Source organism: Rhizophagus irregularis, chromosome 25 (assembly GCF_026210795.1).
Source record: "Rhizophagus irregularis chromosome 25, complete sequence".
Taxonomy (NCBI): domain Eukaryota; kingdom Fungi; phylum Glomeromycota; class Glomeromycetes; order Glomerales; family Glomeraceae; genus Rhizophagus; species Rhizophagus irregularis.
The window spans coordinates 3,355,463-3,373,750 of NC_089453.1; the positions used below are offsets into that span (position 1 = coordinate 3,355,463).

At 27.5% G+C, this 18,288-nt stretch overlaps 1 protein-coding gene across 1 annotated transcript; it reads right to left on the reverse strand.

The window, feature by feature from the left end:
* Positions 1-1,812: 1,812 nt before the first annotated feature.
* On the reverse strand, positions 1,813-14,548 carry OCT59_017130 (uncharacterized protein; the record flags this gene model as incomplete). Its single annotated transcript, XM_066146159.1, has 13 exons — positions 1,813-1,911; positions 1,979-5,210; positions 5,289-6,368; positions 6,456-6,561; positions 6,662-6,716; positions 6,805-7,336; positions 7,411-7,567; positions 7,659-8,826; positions 8,899-10,849; positions 10,922-12,688; positions 12,782-13,332; positions 13,655-13,764; positions 14,128-14,548. 13 exons carry the CDS (start codon positions 14,546-14,548, stop codon positions 1,813-1,815), a joined length of 11,229 nt encoding a protein of 3,742 aa, XP_066003880.1.
* Between the last annotated feature and the right edge of the window lie 3,740 nt (positions 14,549-18,288).

Below are 18,288 nucleotides of genomic sequence, written 5' to 3' on the forward strand. Positions count from 1 at the left end.
TGAATTTTCATGAATTCATGGAATTCATGTGAGAACTATTTTGATTATGATGTAGTTTGTTTGGAAAAAATTAGCCGCAGCCTAATCCCGATCTGGTTTAGATACAGATCATTGTATAATTTCATAAGGAACGTGCAGCTCATTATTTATTCGTTATAGTAAAATGAAATGATCTACATCACGTGATCATTAAGCTGTTTATTTTGTTTAAAAAAAATGATATGTAATTGATAATTAAATAAATATAAACCGGGTGTATAAATCGGTTTCAACCGATTTTGCAAAAACCGATTTAAAAAGGGTCCAACCGGTTGCACCCGTTTTAAATTTGGTTTTCAAAAATGCAACCGGTTCCAAACTCTAATTACTGCCTCTATCGGAGCTCTGTAATATTCATGTATCTGTCTCTTTATAAAATAAAACCACACACCTTCCCAAATCCTACACAAATCGATTCTTATATATCGTTCAAAATCCGGTACAAATTTATCTATCGATCAAATTCACCGTCCGGCCAATTTTGCCCTCCGGTCAAATTCACCGATCGGACAATTTTAGCCACTCCTAGTATCTTAGCCATCACCTCTTATAAACTATACACTATATATATATATATATAATAAACTATAAATGTAGCCTAAAACTAATAATAACCTATATATGGGCATGCATCAGTTAAAAAGGGGAAATCTACGTTTTCATCATTTTGAGAAAAATGAAATTAACTTATTTGCAAGAAAAAACATTTTGCTTTTGTGCGTCAGTTAAAAGAGGGGAATTTGGTGGCTAAACTTTTATCCATATCATGTGACTTCACCTTCATCATTTACGTCATGCTATTGCTAAATAAGGAGGTCGTCTAAAGCAGGGCAAATCACGTGACTTCGAAAAAAATTGTTTTCATAAATAAAACTTTTTACCATATATTCAACCATTCTAAACACACATTTTAAATGCATTTTTGCCTGCTCTGCAAGTTTACTTAGAGCGCAGAGTAGGGTTTTGAATGCTGTTTTTGATTTATTTGACTTTTTCAATTTCGTTATCCATTTTTGGATATGATCGGCAAAGTTTCGTTCATTCATATGTAAAGTCAAAAACAATATTCATAATCCACTTTTTTCCTTAAGTAAACTTGCAAAGCAGATAAAAATACGCTTATATTATGATTTTAAAGTTTCTATTAATCTTTCTTTATAAAAAATTAATCTAATTAAAATTACACCGAATCACGTGATTTGCCCCCGCTTTAGACGACCTCTAAATAAGTCAATGATCGTCAAATAATCAAATGATCGTCCCTATCCCTTAAATGATAGCTATTGTTCTAAATTCCGCGGAATTTTTAGGATTTCCGCAGAGGATTCCATGGAATTTCATTGTATTACAGTTTAGATCGGCACATGAGTAGTGGTAAATCGCAGCCAAATTTAGCTGCAAAACGCTTTAAGGGATAACATATTTCAGTTATTTGATTTTATTTCGATAATTTATTATGCTTATCGGCATACAATATTAAGTGAAAATAGTGTACATTGATGGTTTACACAATATAAGCCAAAAACCTCAAATTTGGTTTTGAGGTAGATTTCCCCTTTTTAACTGACGCACGCCCATATATATAAAAAAAAATATCCCATAATAATATCATTTATAAATTTAAATTGAAATAGATAGACAAACTGAAATTTTTAGAATCTTGTTAAGGTAATAGGTCAAAATACAATAAACAATTTATTTAAAGTAAAAAAAAATAATATATAGATACAGCTTTTTAATGTTTTTTATTTTAAAAGCTAAAACTAATAATATTTAATCTGTAAATTTTTTATATTTTTTAATTAATATTTTCCTAGTTGATGATGATGATGTAGATGCAAAGCTTTTATTTTGCCTTTCAATTGTTGCTTTCTAAAAATTAACAAATTGATTTTAGATTATTAGTAAAAAAACATTAAATTATATAACATACACATACCTCAATCTCATTAAGCAAATATACATAACTACTATAAGCATGAGACACTAACAAACAGGTAGGAAATAATTTTTTAACTAATTCTCTCTTCATATCACTAGTCCACAAATTTAATGTAAAATCTAAGAAATATATATATAAGCCCATATTTTCAATACCTGAATCAATCAATAAAAATCTATAAATGAATCTTTTTAAAGCAAGAACAAATGCTTTAGCAGGAATAAGTCGTTGACTTTGATTTTCTGAATCATCATAATCTATAATATTATTAATTGAATCCATTATCTGCTGTGTTAGAGAAATTTTAAATTTTTCATCAATATCATGAATTACAGAATTAGCAGCTTGTTCTTCAATTAATTCATAAAATGCAATAATATGTTTTAAGGAAAATTCTTTAAATATATCTGTATATGTTATATTATATCTTGCTAACTTTAACCATTGATTAACTAAATCTAAAATGAGTATATTATTATTTCTAATCAATAATTCTTTAATGAAACAAAGAATGATTTCACAAAGTAACAGTAATTCAGATAAATTAATTGAATTTGATGAACTATTTAAAATTATTGATTGTTGAAACATTGCTGATATGATTAACATTTTATCTGCCAAAATAGATTCTTGAGATAAGATTTTTTTGACATCAAAAAGAATTCTTGGAGAATTATGAAATAATTCATGTTTGAATGAAAATTTTTTTAAGTAAAACTGATTATTTTCCATTTCAAAATAGACTTTGTTAAAAACCAATTTTTTTGATAATTTCATTTCAATTTTTTGTAAATCAAATATAAAATCTACATCTTTTTTCATATCCAGATTTCTTTGATTATACCTTAAAATTTTATCATTCCATTCATAATTGATAAAGTTATTATCTAGTGCTTGTACTACTGTTAATACATTAAAATATGTTTTAGAATTCAAATAATTCCAAGAAAAATCTTTTATAAAGTTAAGACTTTTACATTTTTCAATTGGAATAGTCATAACATTATTTAAAAATTCATTATGTAATTTAATTAAAAATTCTACAATTGCACATAAATAAATTCCACTATCTTTTTGCTCAACCAATCCAAAAATCACAGGAAGATCAAGAGTCATATATGGCTTGTCAAAAAATTCCTTAGATTGATATTGATTAATATGACTAATAACAGAATTCCAGCTAAAAGCAAATTCTTCAAATAAAGATTTTAAATTAATATATTCACTATTATCAACTGATTCTTTCTTAATAAATTCATGAAATGTCATAATTTGAGCTGCTTTTCTAGTTAAATGATATTCAAGTTTAGAATTCAAAATTTTCACAAACTTAATAATTGGATAGAGATATTTAATGAATTTCAAGCTTTCATAATGTTTAAAGAATACTGAAAGAAATGGATATTCATTTAAGTTATTACTAATATAAAAAGTATAAAAATCTTCAAAATTTACTTTTCTAACTGGTTTCCAAAGTTTAGGAAGAAAGGTATTTATTTCTATATCAGCAATAATACTTTCAAAACATGAAAATTCTTTCTTTAATATTTCAAGTTGTTCTATATCAAAAGAACTTTGTTTATACAAATCTAGCATAAAATAAGACTTTATTGACTGGATAAATAGATGTCCACTAATTTTCATAATATCATTAATTTCATTAACTAATGATTTAGATATAGAATTATTTTCTTGAAAGTAATTTTTCCAGTATTTATTTATAAATTCTTTTAAAAATGCAATTGAAGTTATTTGTTGTAAAGGCAAATATTCTTGTTTCATAAGTGATTTAATTGAATTCTTGAAATAAGGTAACATTTCATTCATTTCAAATCTATTGAAAATAGATTGAATTATTTCACAGCAAAACTCAGCCATATTTGAGTTAATATCATTAATATTATCATTGATAGTTTTCAATCTAATTGAAAGTTGTAAAGCTTCTTCAGGATTCTTAATTAATGTAAAGAATATTTGTTCATTCTGTTGAATTTCATTATTAAATATTTTTTCAATTATACCATTATTCATCAGTTTGAAAGAATATTGTGAAAATATATTTTTATAAAGAGTTAAACGAATTTCTGATTCCAAAGAAATAAGTTTAAGACTTCTTGTAATAAATGATGTAATAGGAATTTTATCATTTTTATTATCTAAATTACTAAATACTAAATTGATAATTTCATTTGTAATAAATTCTTGCTTTTTGGCGGATTTTCCTAAATAAATAATTTCTTTGATTTTTTCTAATGGAACTGAATTAATATTTAATAAATCATTACATAATAATAATAAATGCAAATTCGAAAAATTCTTTGAATCATTAATTCTACAATTATTTATTGATAAAATAACATCCATATCTTGCTTCCATGGTTTATCATCACATAAATTTTGTAAAATCAAGTTAATTGATTCATTGAAAAGAAATCGATCAAGTTTACCATATACAATGAAATCATTCTGAGCTTTTGTAATAAGATCTGGAAATGTTTCAACTAATTTCAATTGAGTTAAAATTTCTGTTGCATATTTCCACCAATAAATATGAAGAATAAATGGATCATCGGCAAATTTATCTCCAATTAAGTACCTAAAAATAAAATCCAATTTTTCTTTACTAGCCAATTTTATAATTCTAATAAAATCATTGTAGTATAATTCTGAACATTTTTGTAATTTATCAAAATTTGGATGAATAAAAATTAAGCTATTTCTAAAATCTTCAATATGATCCTCAATTAATTCATTAATATTTTCAGAGTCTTGTGTTAATATATCCAATTCTTCAAAATAATATCTTTTATAATAATTAATTTGAAAATGATATGAAAAAGGATATTCAAGGTCACTAATTATTTCGGACAGAACTATAGATAATCTTAGCTCAAATAAATCATCAACATTAACTATTTTATCTATAAAGGATTGTTTCCATAGATGAACTCCCTTTTCCATTTTAAATTCATTGCTTTCATTTTTGAAAATCCTTGTAATTTCCGGCAATTTTTCAATTGAATATAAAACTTTATAAGCCGTTTGTTTGATAATTTTTTCAATATAATTTTGTAGTGTTAATGAAAAGCAAATAAACATTGATAAATCCTTTTTATTTAGAGCTGCTTCACATTGCCAATTTTTGTGATTCTCTAAAATCCACTCAAATGTTTTTGTTTTTATACATTGTATGATATACGAATCATTTAAAATTTCTTTTCTTAATGTTCTGTAAAAATTAATAATATTAACGTATTAAATTAATTCCAATGATACGAATGTAATAATGAAAAATAAATTATTATACCTAACATATTCCACATGACTTTCATTAGAATGATAATGATCTTCCAATAATAGCTCTTGTAAAATTTTTTCAACCGGCATCGTTGAATTCATTATCTTATCACAAAGTTCCGAATTAATTATATCATATAAAGATTTGTCCAGTAGATCTATTAATGGTATTTCCGATGGTGCTAAGGATTCAATAGTAATTCGCCTCCATCCGCAAATAAAGTTAGATGTTATTGAACTTGATTCATAATCTCGCTGAATATGAAATATTATACATGTGTATTTAATATGCATATTTGATTCACACTTCTCTTTCTTAGCCAAAAATTCATTACGAAACTGTTCAACAATGTACTTTACTAATTTGATACATTTTGTATTAATAGTATTATTATCGTATTGAAGAATTAAAACCTTATCGTTTGATTCAAAAAAGAAATTTTTCACTATACTTGTTAATTGAAATTCGGTCTTAATGGTCGATAAATTATAAACTTGGCATCTTAAATAATCTTGTAAACAATACTTGATATCTATAGTTATCTTAGAAAATGTGTTTATAATCACTAATTGTTCTTTGGGATCTGCACACAATTTTTCTTGATAAAATAATACGTCAAAATAATTAGCAAGGCTATTGTGATGTTGTTGGTTGAAATAAACATACTTCCATCGATCAACCTCATCTTGTTCTAAAATTGATGATTTTGCTCTTATAATTCCATCAGGAGATGCTATTGCAATTAACGATTCTTTGCATTTTTCTAAAATCTCATTATCGTTAGCTTCGGGATTATTCCTTGTAATGTCAAAAACTAAACTTTGTAAAGTTTCATCTACATCAAATCCGATGAACAAATCCTTTTGAGTGAACCCATTATATAATTGAGTCACTGAATTAGCCCCAATCAAAGTTAACATTTGCTTTGTCCAACTGTCTAAATACTTTACAAGTAAATTTTGCCTATCATTGAGTATACCATTTATTGGCAATTTTTGTTTTTCAAATCGATTAAGAAGTGAGGGGTTAGCCGAAGCTAAATTACTCTCATCCATAACAACAATGCATCTAAAATTTGGTGAAACGTAACTAACAAAAATATAGATTAGAAATTTTCTTTTGAAAATGTATTTAAAACTCATACAATGTAAATCATAATTTCCAATAACTACTTACAGCATAGGATTAGCATATGCCCCAAGAGCAACTCGTGTAAAGTACTTAGGATTCTCCTTGTCTCCTACTACAATATAATTTTGATTCCATAAATCATAAAGGTTTCCTATTAAACAAAAAAACAAACAAAACAAATTTATTTCTTTGATTAATAAATTTATATTAGATTTTTCATATCTGAAATGTTAGTAAAATTTAGAAATTACCATAAAGTATTTCTAAGTCTGTTAGAATCAATGGTCTACCTGCTTCTACACACATCTGAAATAATAGTATACATCAATTCATACGTGTACAACAAATAGATTAAAAAAAAAAATTACAGTGGAAAGATAAACAAATTATTTACCATGATTCTACTTAAAACACTGTAAGAATAATCATCCCGATCGTCAGGAAACTGTGATCCTAAAATTACAACGGGATCCAAATCTCTTCGTTTTAACTTTTCAGTTAATAAATTTACGATCAAGTCACTTTTACCAATAACCACTAAATGACGTGCATCAGGATCATCTAAATTTGAATCGATCAATTTTTCGACAGGAATTTGTTTATAAAACCATGGTTTATGATTATTAAATGTCTTAAGTACATTTCCAAAATATTTTTCGCATAATTTGTTATTTTCCGTTCCTCCAAAATTGCGAGCCAATGCCATTTGAATATTCTCTGGAGTCATTTCATCTAATGAAAGCCGCTTGACCAATGCGTAATAGTCACGAAAACCATGAAAGTTAGGCAAAGCTTGACCATTTTTTTCGTAATCCATATATGATTTAGCTAAAGGTTCTAAAGCGCCTCTTTGTCCATAATCAATAACCCTTGTATTTAATAAGCGCTCAGCAGTACAAACTAAATCATCTAAACTAAATTGTGGCCTATAAAAAAAATATTAATGTATACTATATAAGAAAATCTTGCAAAATTTTATAAATTATACTGATAATAATACCTCTGAACGAGTAATGCGCGGCTACTTTTACTGTTATCTAAGCGCCAATTAGATATTCCTATCACTGAAACAGCTGGTCCTGTGGCCGGATAGCTTGGCTCAAGCAGAGAATGAAGTACCTTTAATGGATTAAAAGGACTTGTTTCAGCCAAATCAACTAATAAATTTAAAATCATAACGAATAAATTCGGTTAATTTCAATCATAAAAGGATAACACAAAACAAATCATATGGAAAGTGAAAATCACCATTATCAAGTAAGACCACACCAATGACAGGAAATTGTTTGGAAGTTGTTTCTTGATATTTATTTGCCTTATCAAAAACCTTTATTATACCATCAGAAGTTGAAAAATGACTGCCTTGATGTGGGATTAAGTAAATCTGTGGCAACATTCTGAAATATCTATCATTTGAATCAGATCCGCGTAAATTCGAACTTATAAGACGAATTGCCAAAGATTTTGAAGAGCCAGTGTTACCTATAAGAAACAGTGGGATTCGTGTCAAAATGCATGCAATCATAGCAAAAACATTCTCTAATAAAGCTTCATTATATGCCGTATTAGGTGGATACTGCATCCTGTTAATATAATCCTCTTGTTCTTCGCGTATAATTTTAGAAAACATATTTTCTTCTACATAAATTTCGTGATTTCGTAATATTTGTTCCATCTCACAGCGATATTGTTTACGTAAATCTTGTTCATATAACCGAGAATGGTAACAAAGACTAAGTGCTAAAACATAAGATCTAGTTGTTATAGTTGGATTTCCAGGTGGTGGATATCTATGTCCCTTTCTGTAGATTGGACGATTTTCGAGAGATTTATAAAAGAATTTCACTAACGTTATAGCGCGTTTAACATCACGCAAGCTAACACTATATGATTCTTCAACCTTTCGAATAAATCTTTGAGAAGCAAATAAAAGTTCGGCAAATACGGGATGTCCTAATTTTTTTAATTCTTTTTCAATCATGATTTCAATATACTTTAATTCGTCTTTTGGTCTTAAAACACCATAGTCCCATACATAATCCAAAAGTTGATCGGGAAGTGGTTTGACTTGATAAACAAGATGACTCCGTTCTTCGTACATTTTAGCCTTATTTGTCAAACGAGTTTCGCTTTGAGTTCTTGTACGAATACGATATGGATTGCAGGCAGAGAATAAACGAATATTTGGATGTATAGGTTTGCCATTAAGCATTCGACGAGATATTAAATCTGCAAGTAAACCTATATGATTACAAGTATTGATCTCATCAAAGAATAGCCAAATTTCTCCCTTTTCTGCTTTTTTCAAAGCATCATTCATAAATAACATAATAATTCTTTCATCAACTCCAGCATGCATATTAAGAGCCATGAATTGAACTTCAGCAATCAAGGCCAAATAGGCAATTAAGCTTGTCTATGTATTGAAATAAAAACTGCTGTTAATAACGGAACAAACAAAAATTATCTAAAAAGATTTTTTTTTTACCTTGCCACACCCTGCTTCACCACAAACTATAACTGGAATGTTTGCACGTACTCTTAAAAGAATTAAAGCCATTTTTATTAAATTATCACCAGACAAAGCATATTCAGGAAGTTCTAATTTTTCCACTGATCTTCTTGCCAAATATTCTAACTTCAAGAAAAGAGCTTCTGGAGACGTCGAACTATAATCATCTAATTCCCATTTTGTTTGATCACCAATTACTTGACTTTTTAGCAAAGTCTTTATATTTTCATGAACTTTATTTCTGTCTCGATACAAAACAGATATTGTATCAGGAGTCTGAGAATTGAAAAATACTATAAGATGATTTGAGTCGTCCCATTGAACAATTGTACCACGATGAGCTTTTACAACATCAGCATCTATAGCACTTGTAGATTTCAGCTGTGCCTCTTTTGTTTTAATAGAATTGGTTGCAAAATCTCTTGAAACATCTATTAAGTTTCTTAATATAAGAATTCTAATGTTATATTCTTCTATTAATTTAAGTTTATCTACGGGAAAGAATTGGCTTGATGAAAATCGAACCAATTGATCTGCAAGTACATTAATAAATATTTCAACAAATCTAAATGAAGGAAGGTCTTTAGTAATTTTATTAAATAAATATTTCTCAATGATATTTTGACAACGTTCTACTGATAATGGTTCTTTAATTGCCTTATGTACTATCTTGAAAAGGTTTTCTTTCGTATCTATTTCATTACTATCCAATAAATTCAGATAATTACAAGCAACTTGAATTGGACTATGAATTTCTTGAGAAACTCTCAAATTTTTAATATTCCAAGTTAAATGATTGAACAATAAATATCCTGCCATGGGAAGAGAATTAAGTAAATGCTGTTCTTTATTTGAGGCTACTTCTAAATAAATATATGTAGGTGTTTCTGATAAAGGCAAGCAAACTATATCGACATTAGTTGAAACTATACCCAAAGTTAATAACTCAAATAAAAACATGTTAACGTCTTCAGGATAGTCAGATGAAATTATATTGATATGTAAACTTTCTACAGGTTGGAGTTTATATTCCTTGAATTGACGTACAAGCCTGCTAAAATCCATACCATCGCTTATTAAAAAACTACATGCAAATCTCTCTTTACTTAAACTATCTTCTTTAATCCAATCAGTTTTACCTTGCCCAGGTAATTCAGAAGAGACACGTATAACATTTTGACATAACTCCTTATAAATTTGTCTCATAGTATCAGTGTTTAAGCCATTAGTCACATAAGCATCTGAAGAGAATTGATCCAAAATAGGGTGATGCATTTCAATTTCTCTACAACAAATAAGTGCCAAAAAATAATCATCTTGATCTCGTGTTGATTTAATTTGGTTAATTAAATTAAATTGTAACTCAAAGTCTAATAATTCCAAATGTGCAATACAAAATAAGCGATTTTCATATCCATTATTCGATGCGAATAAACTTCTTTTTATGAAGTTTGTTATTTCCTCCATCGTAGTTGAAGTAGTACATATCAAGAGTTGCCACGGTTCGGGGTAATATCCTTGATTAGCATATAATGACATGATAATATTTGGAATTCGTGTTTTGTCAGTACAAGAAGCGACGAATATTTCGCCCTTTCTAACTAGATCTGTAATTATGCGTTGTCCAGTCGCTTTAAGTTTACGTGATTGTTTTGAGACGTTTTTAAAAATTCTTTCTAATTCATTTCCAATTTCGGTAAGAATTTCAAGATAATTTTTAGATCCACGTAAACTTTTTTGTATATCTTTACGAGTTGACGGTAATTGGGCTTTACTGTTTACAAATCTAATCAATATTTTGCATTCTTCTTCGTTATCCTTATCTAATTTTTCCGACGTGAAATAATCATAGAATGCTAAAATGTGGCGAGCGAAAAAGAATGTTAAATAATAACATCTTTGTTGTGCACTATCTACTATACTTTGCCTTAAATTTGTAAAAATTACAAACTCGTTAATTTCTTACAAGAAAGAATAAAAAAAAAAAAATGAAATTCACCATTCTTTAAGTTCTTCCTTTAAAAATTCCAAGTAAGCTTTCATATTATCCGTTCCTTGTAATTTATTTTCGAATTTTCTATAACCAAAATGCCCCATTTGTATTAACATGGACACTATACTAATTATTTTTTGTGCTATATCGACTTGGACAACAAATTTATCTATAACATCCTTGGACATTTCTGCCTCTTTGTTATTTATCATAACCGAATTTTTTGGTTTTGCAATTAAAAGAGCCCGTCCACGTAAATCTAATATTTCGTTTAGATTATATTTCACATTGGATTTAGAGGGATATTGTAAAGAAACTAAGCATTTGTCTTCTTTTTGGTCACGTGTAAACGTAAAAGTTCCGTTAAGTACAGCATACTTAATCTTTTCCTTAGTAACTTCTCCACGATTTTGAATATTATTGTACATATTTTGCAGCGCCATATTTCTACTATTACATAAGGCAATCTTTTCCCCTAAAGTAGGATTCTCGTCTATAACATCTGATAACGAATCTAAAAAGCCTACAATAGTTTCCTTTTTATTAATGTTCATAAAAGGTAATAAAAATCGCTTTACTTGAATAAGCGATACAAAAGTATCCTCTTGAATCAATCCTTCATCCGGATGGACATCCACACTATTAAACAAATTTCTAATATCATGCTCGGCGATTATCTTTAAAAAGCTTATAAAATCATCTGCATTTGATAACTCTTTTATTAATTTCCAACATTCATTATTAACGTTGGAAATATATCTATCAAGATAAGCGAAAAAATAATTTATTTGACTAAGTTTCATAGAATCATCTTTTAAAATATCAATAGATGATTTTAGCCAATCATCGTTACTACGTGCTATATTAAAAAGTTGTAAAACCGTTTCTAACTCTTCAAATCGTTCAATCCAGTGAGGAATTCTTGAAAGATGCTCAAGGGTTTGTACGAATTTGTGACTTATGTAACTTTTATAACCTTTTATTAAATCAAGTTCCGCATTAACATTTGTAACATTTCTACAAAACAAAGTCGCATCTGAAATTTTAAGTTTTTCCCATTCCTTAAATTGTTTACAAATAGTATTATATCTTTCAAAAACAGCTGGTATCAGTCTTTGCGCTATATTTTCCACGTTTGTGGCCGTAGTATCTTCCCGGATACAAACTTCAAAGATATTTCGAAAAGACCGAGACTGATTATATTTGTAGCAACGTATTGCACTTTCTAAAGTTTTTTTATGGAATGCCCAATAATCTAATGTCATTGCCTCTTTCAACATCACTTTATTTGAATTTGTCATAAGTTGTTTTACATCTTGGATGTAATCATCCACATCATCTACTTGGGAAGCTGGACAAAAGTTGGTATAAAACTTAAAAAGGACTTCAAGTTGAGTTTGAAAGTTGTTACAAAGCTTTCTAAGTTCCGCGATTTCGTCTCGCGAAACAATCACATCACCTATATTTTTCTTTTTGGAAACAGCTGCATTAAAATGCTGAAATAATTTTTCATTTTTATATTCCAAAAGCTGTTGCAATAATTGTATGTTAACCGTCTTTTCACGGAGTAATACACCGAGTTCATTAATAGATGCTTTAACACGTTTAACAACTGGATTGCAATGAAGTTTTGTAACATCACCAGTAGCACTTAATATAATTCTCCAAAATTCACTAGCTCCTAGAATATTTAAATGAAATTCCGAAGGATTTGATGCAGTAAACTGACTTTGCAATCTATTCATGATATGACACAAAATTTCTTCGCTCATCCTAATAAATTATTTTATAAAAAAATAGTTAATAGTTAATTAAATAAATACGATTTTTTTTTTTGAAGCAAAAAAATTCTACATCAAAACTCACGAGTTTTGAACCATCAAAAGCTTTGTTTTACAATCGCATATTATATATATTTTATTTATTAGTTGATCGTTAATTTGTTGAACAGACTTATTTAGCATTTCTTTAACCATATCTATAAACAATGTCTTGATTTCTTGTTCTATCGGAATTAAAAATTTTGTTGCGGCAAATATTCGAGATTCCGAGCACACTTTAACCCTTTCTACAGCAATGGTTGTCAAATTTTGCCAAAAATTTTTTCGATGACCAAGTAAGGGGTATATACGTTCTAACTGTGAAAATATTAAAACCACAATGTTATCCTTTTTATTGCTTGCGTTTGTATCAAGTTTGAGTAAAAGATTTTTAAACCAAACTACACAAATCTTTAATATCTTCTTCTCCTTATCAAAAAAATCATTACGGAACCACTCATCTAAAATTTCTGGAAATATGTTTAATAATTCTAAAGTGTTAGACTGAGATACCAGATCTAATGATAAAATAACATCTTCTCTAGTCCAATATAGTTCATCATTATGAAAAAGGTTTGTAATAGCAATGATATTTTCCTTTGTCCAATTTCTGTTCAAATCTTCAAGTAAAAATAAAGCATGAGATCGGAAAACTTTAGATAAATCATATCGATAATTTGCTGGTACTCTCTTAAAATGATATTCTAAAGTAACGGCATCATCATGAACGATACATTCTTGAATTTGTTCAATAAAACACTTATTAATAACATCATCAATTTTGTTATTATGAAGAAGGATATCATTCCAAAGATTAAATAGAGAATCCATATAATTACATAATTGAATTAACCACTATAAAAAAATTAAATCTTTTTAAAAATTAATCATAAGCTTTTGAAAACATAATAAAATTTACCTTTGCAATTTCGATGTATGATCCAAATTCAATGTTCTCAATATAAGGTTTAATGAGTCCACATCCTACAATAAATCTTGTTAAGTCATGATTATTAGAATATTTTAAGCCTTTTAAATGGTTAATGAAGGTGTAATCGGGATCAACTTCAGAAGCGATTGTAAAAATAATGAGCCAATCAAATTTCATCTGAAAAGCATTATGCTTGATTAAAGTTATGATAGCAGTATACATTTGATCTTTAGTGTCTAAAGGTAAAATTTCTTGCTTATAATCCTCAAGTGCGTCAAGCAATAAGTAAGATGGGAAATTATTTGGTAATTCATGAGGAGAGCCCTCTCTTTTTGAAATATAATACCCTAAGAGAATACATAAGAATAACCGTTTTTCTTTAAGGTTATTATTAATTCGATTGATAATAAATTTGGGATTTGAAGTGCGTATCGTTAGATCATTATGAAGAGTTAATAAACGTTGATATTCCACAACTTTGTCTTTAAAGTTATTAGCCTCGATAGAATCATAAATATAATCTACAAAAGCAAATCCACGTATTTTCCATATATCAAATTGATCATTTATCCCAATATTCAATGTGCGATTATCTTCAGTATCGATTCCTTCAAATTCAATTTTTTCTTCTCCAAATAACGTAGGTTTAGATGTATGAATAGCATATTTGTATTGAATTTTTTCAAAATTTGATACCGAAATAGTAACTGGATCAGATTTCCAATATGTTGGATTTTGAGGAAATGGTTGACGAAGTTTTACGATAGGATTTTTCCAGGATCCTAATTCTTTTACATCGCCAAGAACTACGGGCTGTCCATTTCTTTCAATGTTCTCCGGCAAAAGAATATGAAATGTAAATGACAATGTATTATTTTCCATATGACTTTTCTGAAAAAAATAAATAAATAAATAAATAACCTTTATGGTTATATATAAAATACGAAGTTTCACAAAGGCTGAAATTTTGTACTGCACAAACATAAGATAGACTTTCTGTACAATCTACTCAGGTGCAAATCACACGCAGATCACTATATACAGTAAAAATGGCGCATGAAACATCGATCATCACCATTTACTTCTTAGTGATAAACCTTCTTGAAATGACATCAGTTATTTTAAATGATGCTTATAATTATAATATTATTATTGAAGTCGGAGAAAACGAAAATAAAAAAGGATTTGCGCTACATTCAGTAATTTTGCTCATTCTCTTTATTTCAGAGGAGCATTTTCATTTTGTTTATTAAAAAAACAAAATGTCACGATCATTTTTAATAAACCAAATATTGGTTCAAATATTTTTTAATAATTTTATGATAGTAAGAATAATAAATAATTCATTTTTTTTTTAATAAGAACATTGCTAATCATAACGCAAGTGATGTCACCACAATATAGTCACGTGATTTGATAATGATGTTGCCTGCGGTTATACTTAGTTTTTCTTTTAATAATTAAGTAATAGTTATTTCACGGGGAACTGTGGATATCAATGATTTTCACGGCGCAGCCGTGAAAATCATGATATTCCAGTGACTCCGTGAAATAACTGATTTATCCCACGGTTCCGTCCTTTTCTCCTGTGAGTTTATTTGATACTAGTTTATTTTTAACTATTATAAATAGTATTTGTCTAACTATTATTAAACTTTACTGCTTTCTTCTTTATTCCACTTATTCAAACCATAATGGTTAAAAAAAATAAAAAAACTTTACACAAATTCCCAAGTATACCTATATTTCAAAATTGTACCTTTTCAAATGTTTCTTTTTATATACAAAAATAGTTTCGATTTTATAATTCTTTATGTATAAATGCAAATAATATAATATCATTTTTATTTTCAATAGTATAATAATAAGTTTAACAATAAAAAGTATAATTTATTATGTGATATAAACATGTTGATCAGTTACCGTGAAAATATCAGTAAAAAAAGTTACAGAAATTGATTAGGAACCGTGGGATAAACTAGATTATTTAATGATAATAATATTACTAATATATATTTATTTACATTGGTGAAATTGATTTGACTGAACTATCCTGTAAATATATTCTTAAAATACAAATCATACTAATCGCATCAGACGAATTACTCATTGGAGATTATTTAATCATGCTCAATCAAGATTACATAACTGATAACCAATAGGCTGGTTTCGACGAAAATTTCCGTGCGTACTGCATTACTAGTTGTTAACTGGATTAATAAATAAGAATTCCGAGCTACTACTTTTCACAATAAGTCCAATGTTATTTATTATCGCGGTAGTATTGGTGGTATTAGTAACGAAAAATTTAAAAGTAAATGTAAAGGTCAAATGAATTAATTAAGGTCAAACAATCAAATAAAAACTTTGGTGGCTATCATCAATTGGGAATGATGTCACAAATTATGATTTATATTCAACGTCATTTTTTTCAGTGAAGATACTCAAAACATGAAAATAAGTCGTGTGATAAATTAATTAAATTATGGTACTATATATAATTGTTTAATATTGGATATGATTTTTGGTTTATAACTCGTTTTGTATAAAAATCAATATTTACATGTGATATTGGATCATGAAAATAATTTAAATACAAATGAAATTTACGATATTGAAGAAATTGAAACATTTATTATTAATTAATAAGTAAAATATAATATATATATACTGTACTGTAATTACTGTGTTGAATTTTTTTCACGTGCCATTTATAAGGTCGGTGATTAACATAAGCATAAGATAAAAAATTCCATCTTACATTCCTATTTCAAGTGGCATATGTAGAATTATGCTGTACACTAGATACCGTTCAATAAGAAGGTTGAAAAAAATAATAATATCATGATAAACGTAATCAAAAATTCCGATAATGACTGCTGCGGTTTGTTATTTTTTTTTTAATTTGTCATTCAATATTAATTTATCAAATAACTACCGCTTTTTTTTTTATAAAAAATCTTGTTAACATATAGAAAGATTAAATAATATTCATTGTAATTAATCTCAATGAGGTTTGGACAACTGCACTATAGAATTGGTAGTATAATTAACTGAACATTAATGGAATAAAATTCTCACCAATTATATCGATATCATACCATAAAATCTCTTAGTAAAATCTGCTTCAATAAATACGGTTGATATTCGAAGGGCGTTGAACTATTTAGTCATTTTAGCTTTTCTATTAATTGATATCGATCAATAATGACAATTGCATCAATCTCATATAAATTGTTTAAATTTCATTTTTCAAATATTTTTTTCAAAGAGATGTGATGTTTAAATCTCATTTAATTGATTTTCTTGCACCCCTGAAAAAACACTTCTCTTAATTTTTTCTTTGGAAACGAATTTCTTTAAGGTCATCTTTGAGGAAATCTTTTAATATTCACATGAAAACAAAAAAGCACAATTTATCAAGTTTTTAAAGATTTCGGAAATTTTAGTGGGAAAATGATTATTTAAAAATTAGATCTAAAACACATCCTAATATTGCCCAAAGAAACAAAACTAATATTTTCATTTCATTAAGCAAAAAGGTTTGTTCAAGGCGGAAATTTTTTTGGTGAGAAAAAAGAAAGGTGTTATGTGAAAGGGATGATGACAACATCCCGATGACCTATTGATTCCCTTAAATGATGATATACCATTTATCTTGATAAAAATGAACAAGGTTTGGTAACTGTAACGTAATTTTTTTAAATTTTAGAAAATTTGTATAACTTTAATCTTTTAGATTCCGCAAAGTCTAAAACGACGCAACCAAAACGAACAATGAAAACAAGGAGTAAAAGTGATGAAGAGGAGGAGGAAGAGGATTAAAAAAAATATTATATGATTAAATTATTTTATTACTTTTATAATAGTACATTTAAAAATTAGTGCTTTTGCACTTTATTATAATAAAATCAATTTTAATATGCAAATCAACAACCATTATTTTTAATTAAATTGGTTCAAATACATGTAAAAATATACAAATTACTTCATAAATATTCAAACTAGCATGAAATTAATATTTAAGCAACTCTACACCTGCTGAATGACTTGACTTTTATCTCCAAAGGCTTGTTTTATCTAAAAATACGCTGTAATGAATATTAAAGTTGGCTTGATAAAAATTAATAATTAATTCCACATTGTCCACAACTTTTCATTTATCAAAAGCACTGATAAAATCATTAGTCACCCTAACTGAAGTGTTATAATTTAATATCATAATGTCTGTAAAAAAAATACGTTTATTGTAAACAAAAATAGTTTACAGTTTAATACAGATATTCCTTCAAGAATATTTGATTTCTTTATCATTTAATATGAAAAAAAAAGAGTAACAAGTAATGATCGATTTCTGTGTGAGCACGTGACAATCGTGATCTGCGTAAGGTGAGGTCGTTACGTACTACCTTATATTATTACTCATTTACCCAATTTACGTTACCGACTCACTTTCTATATACTTTAAAAATATAAATTAATGGATTAATTGAATTGAAGAAGCCATTGTTAAAGAACACTAATACAACCAATTTAGCAACGTTCACGAAATTGGCACAGATTGAAAAATTTAAAAAAATTTTCGTTTTAAACTTCTTAACAATATCACCGTAAAAGAAATT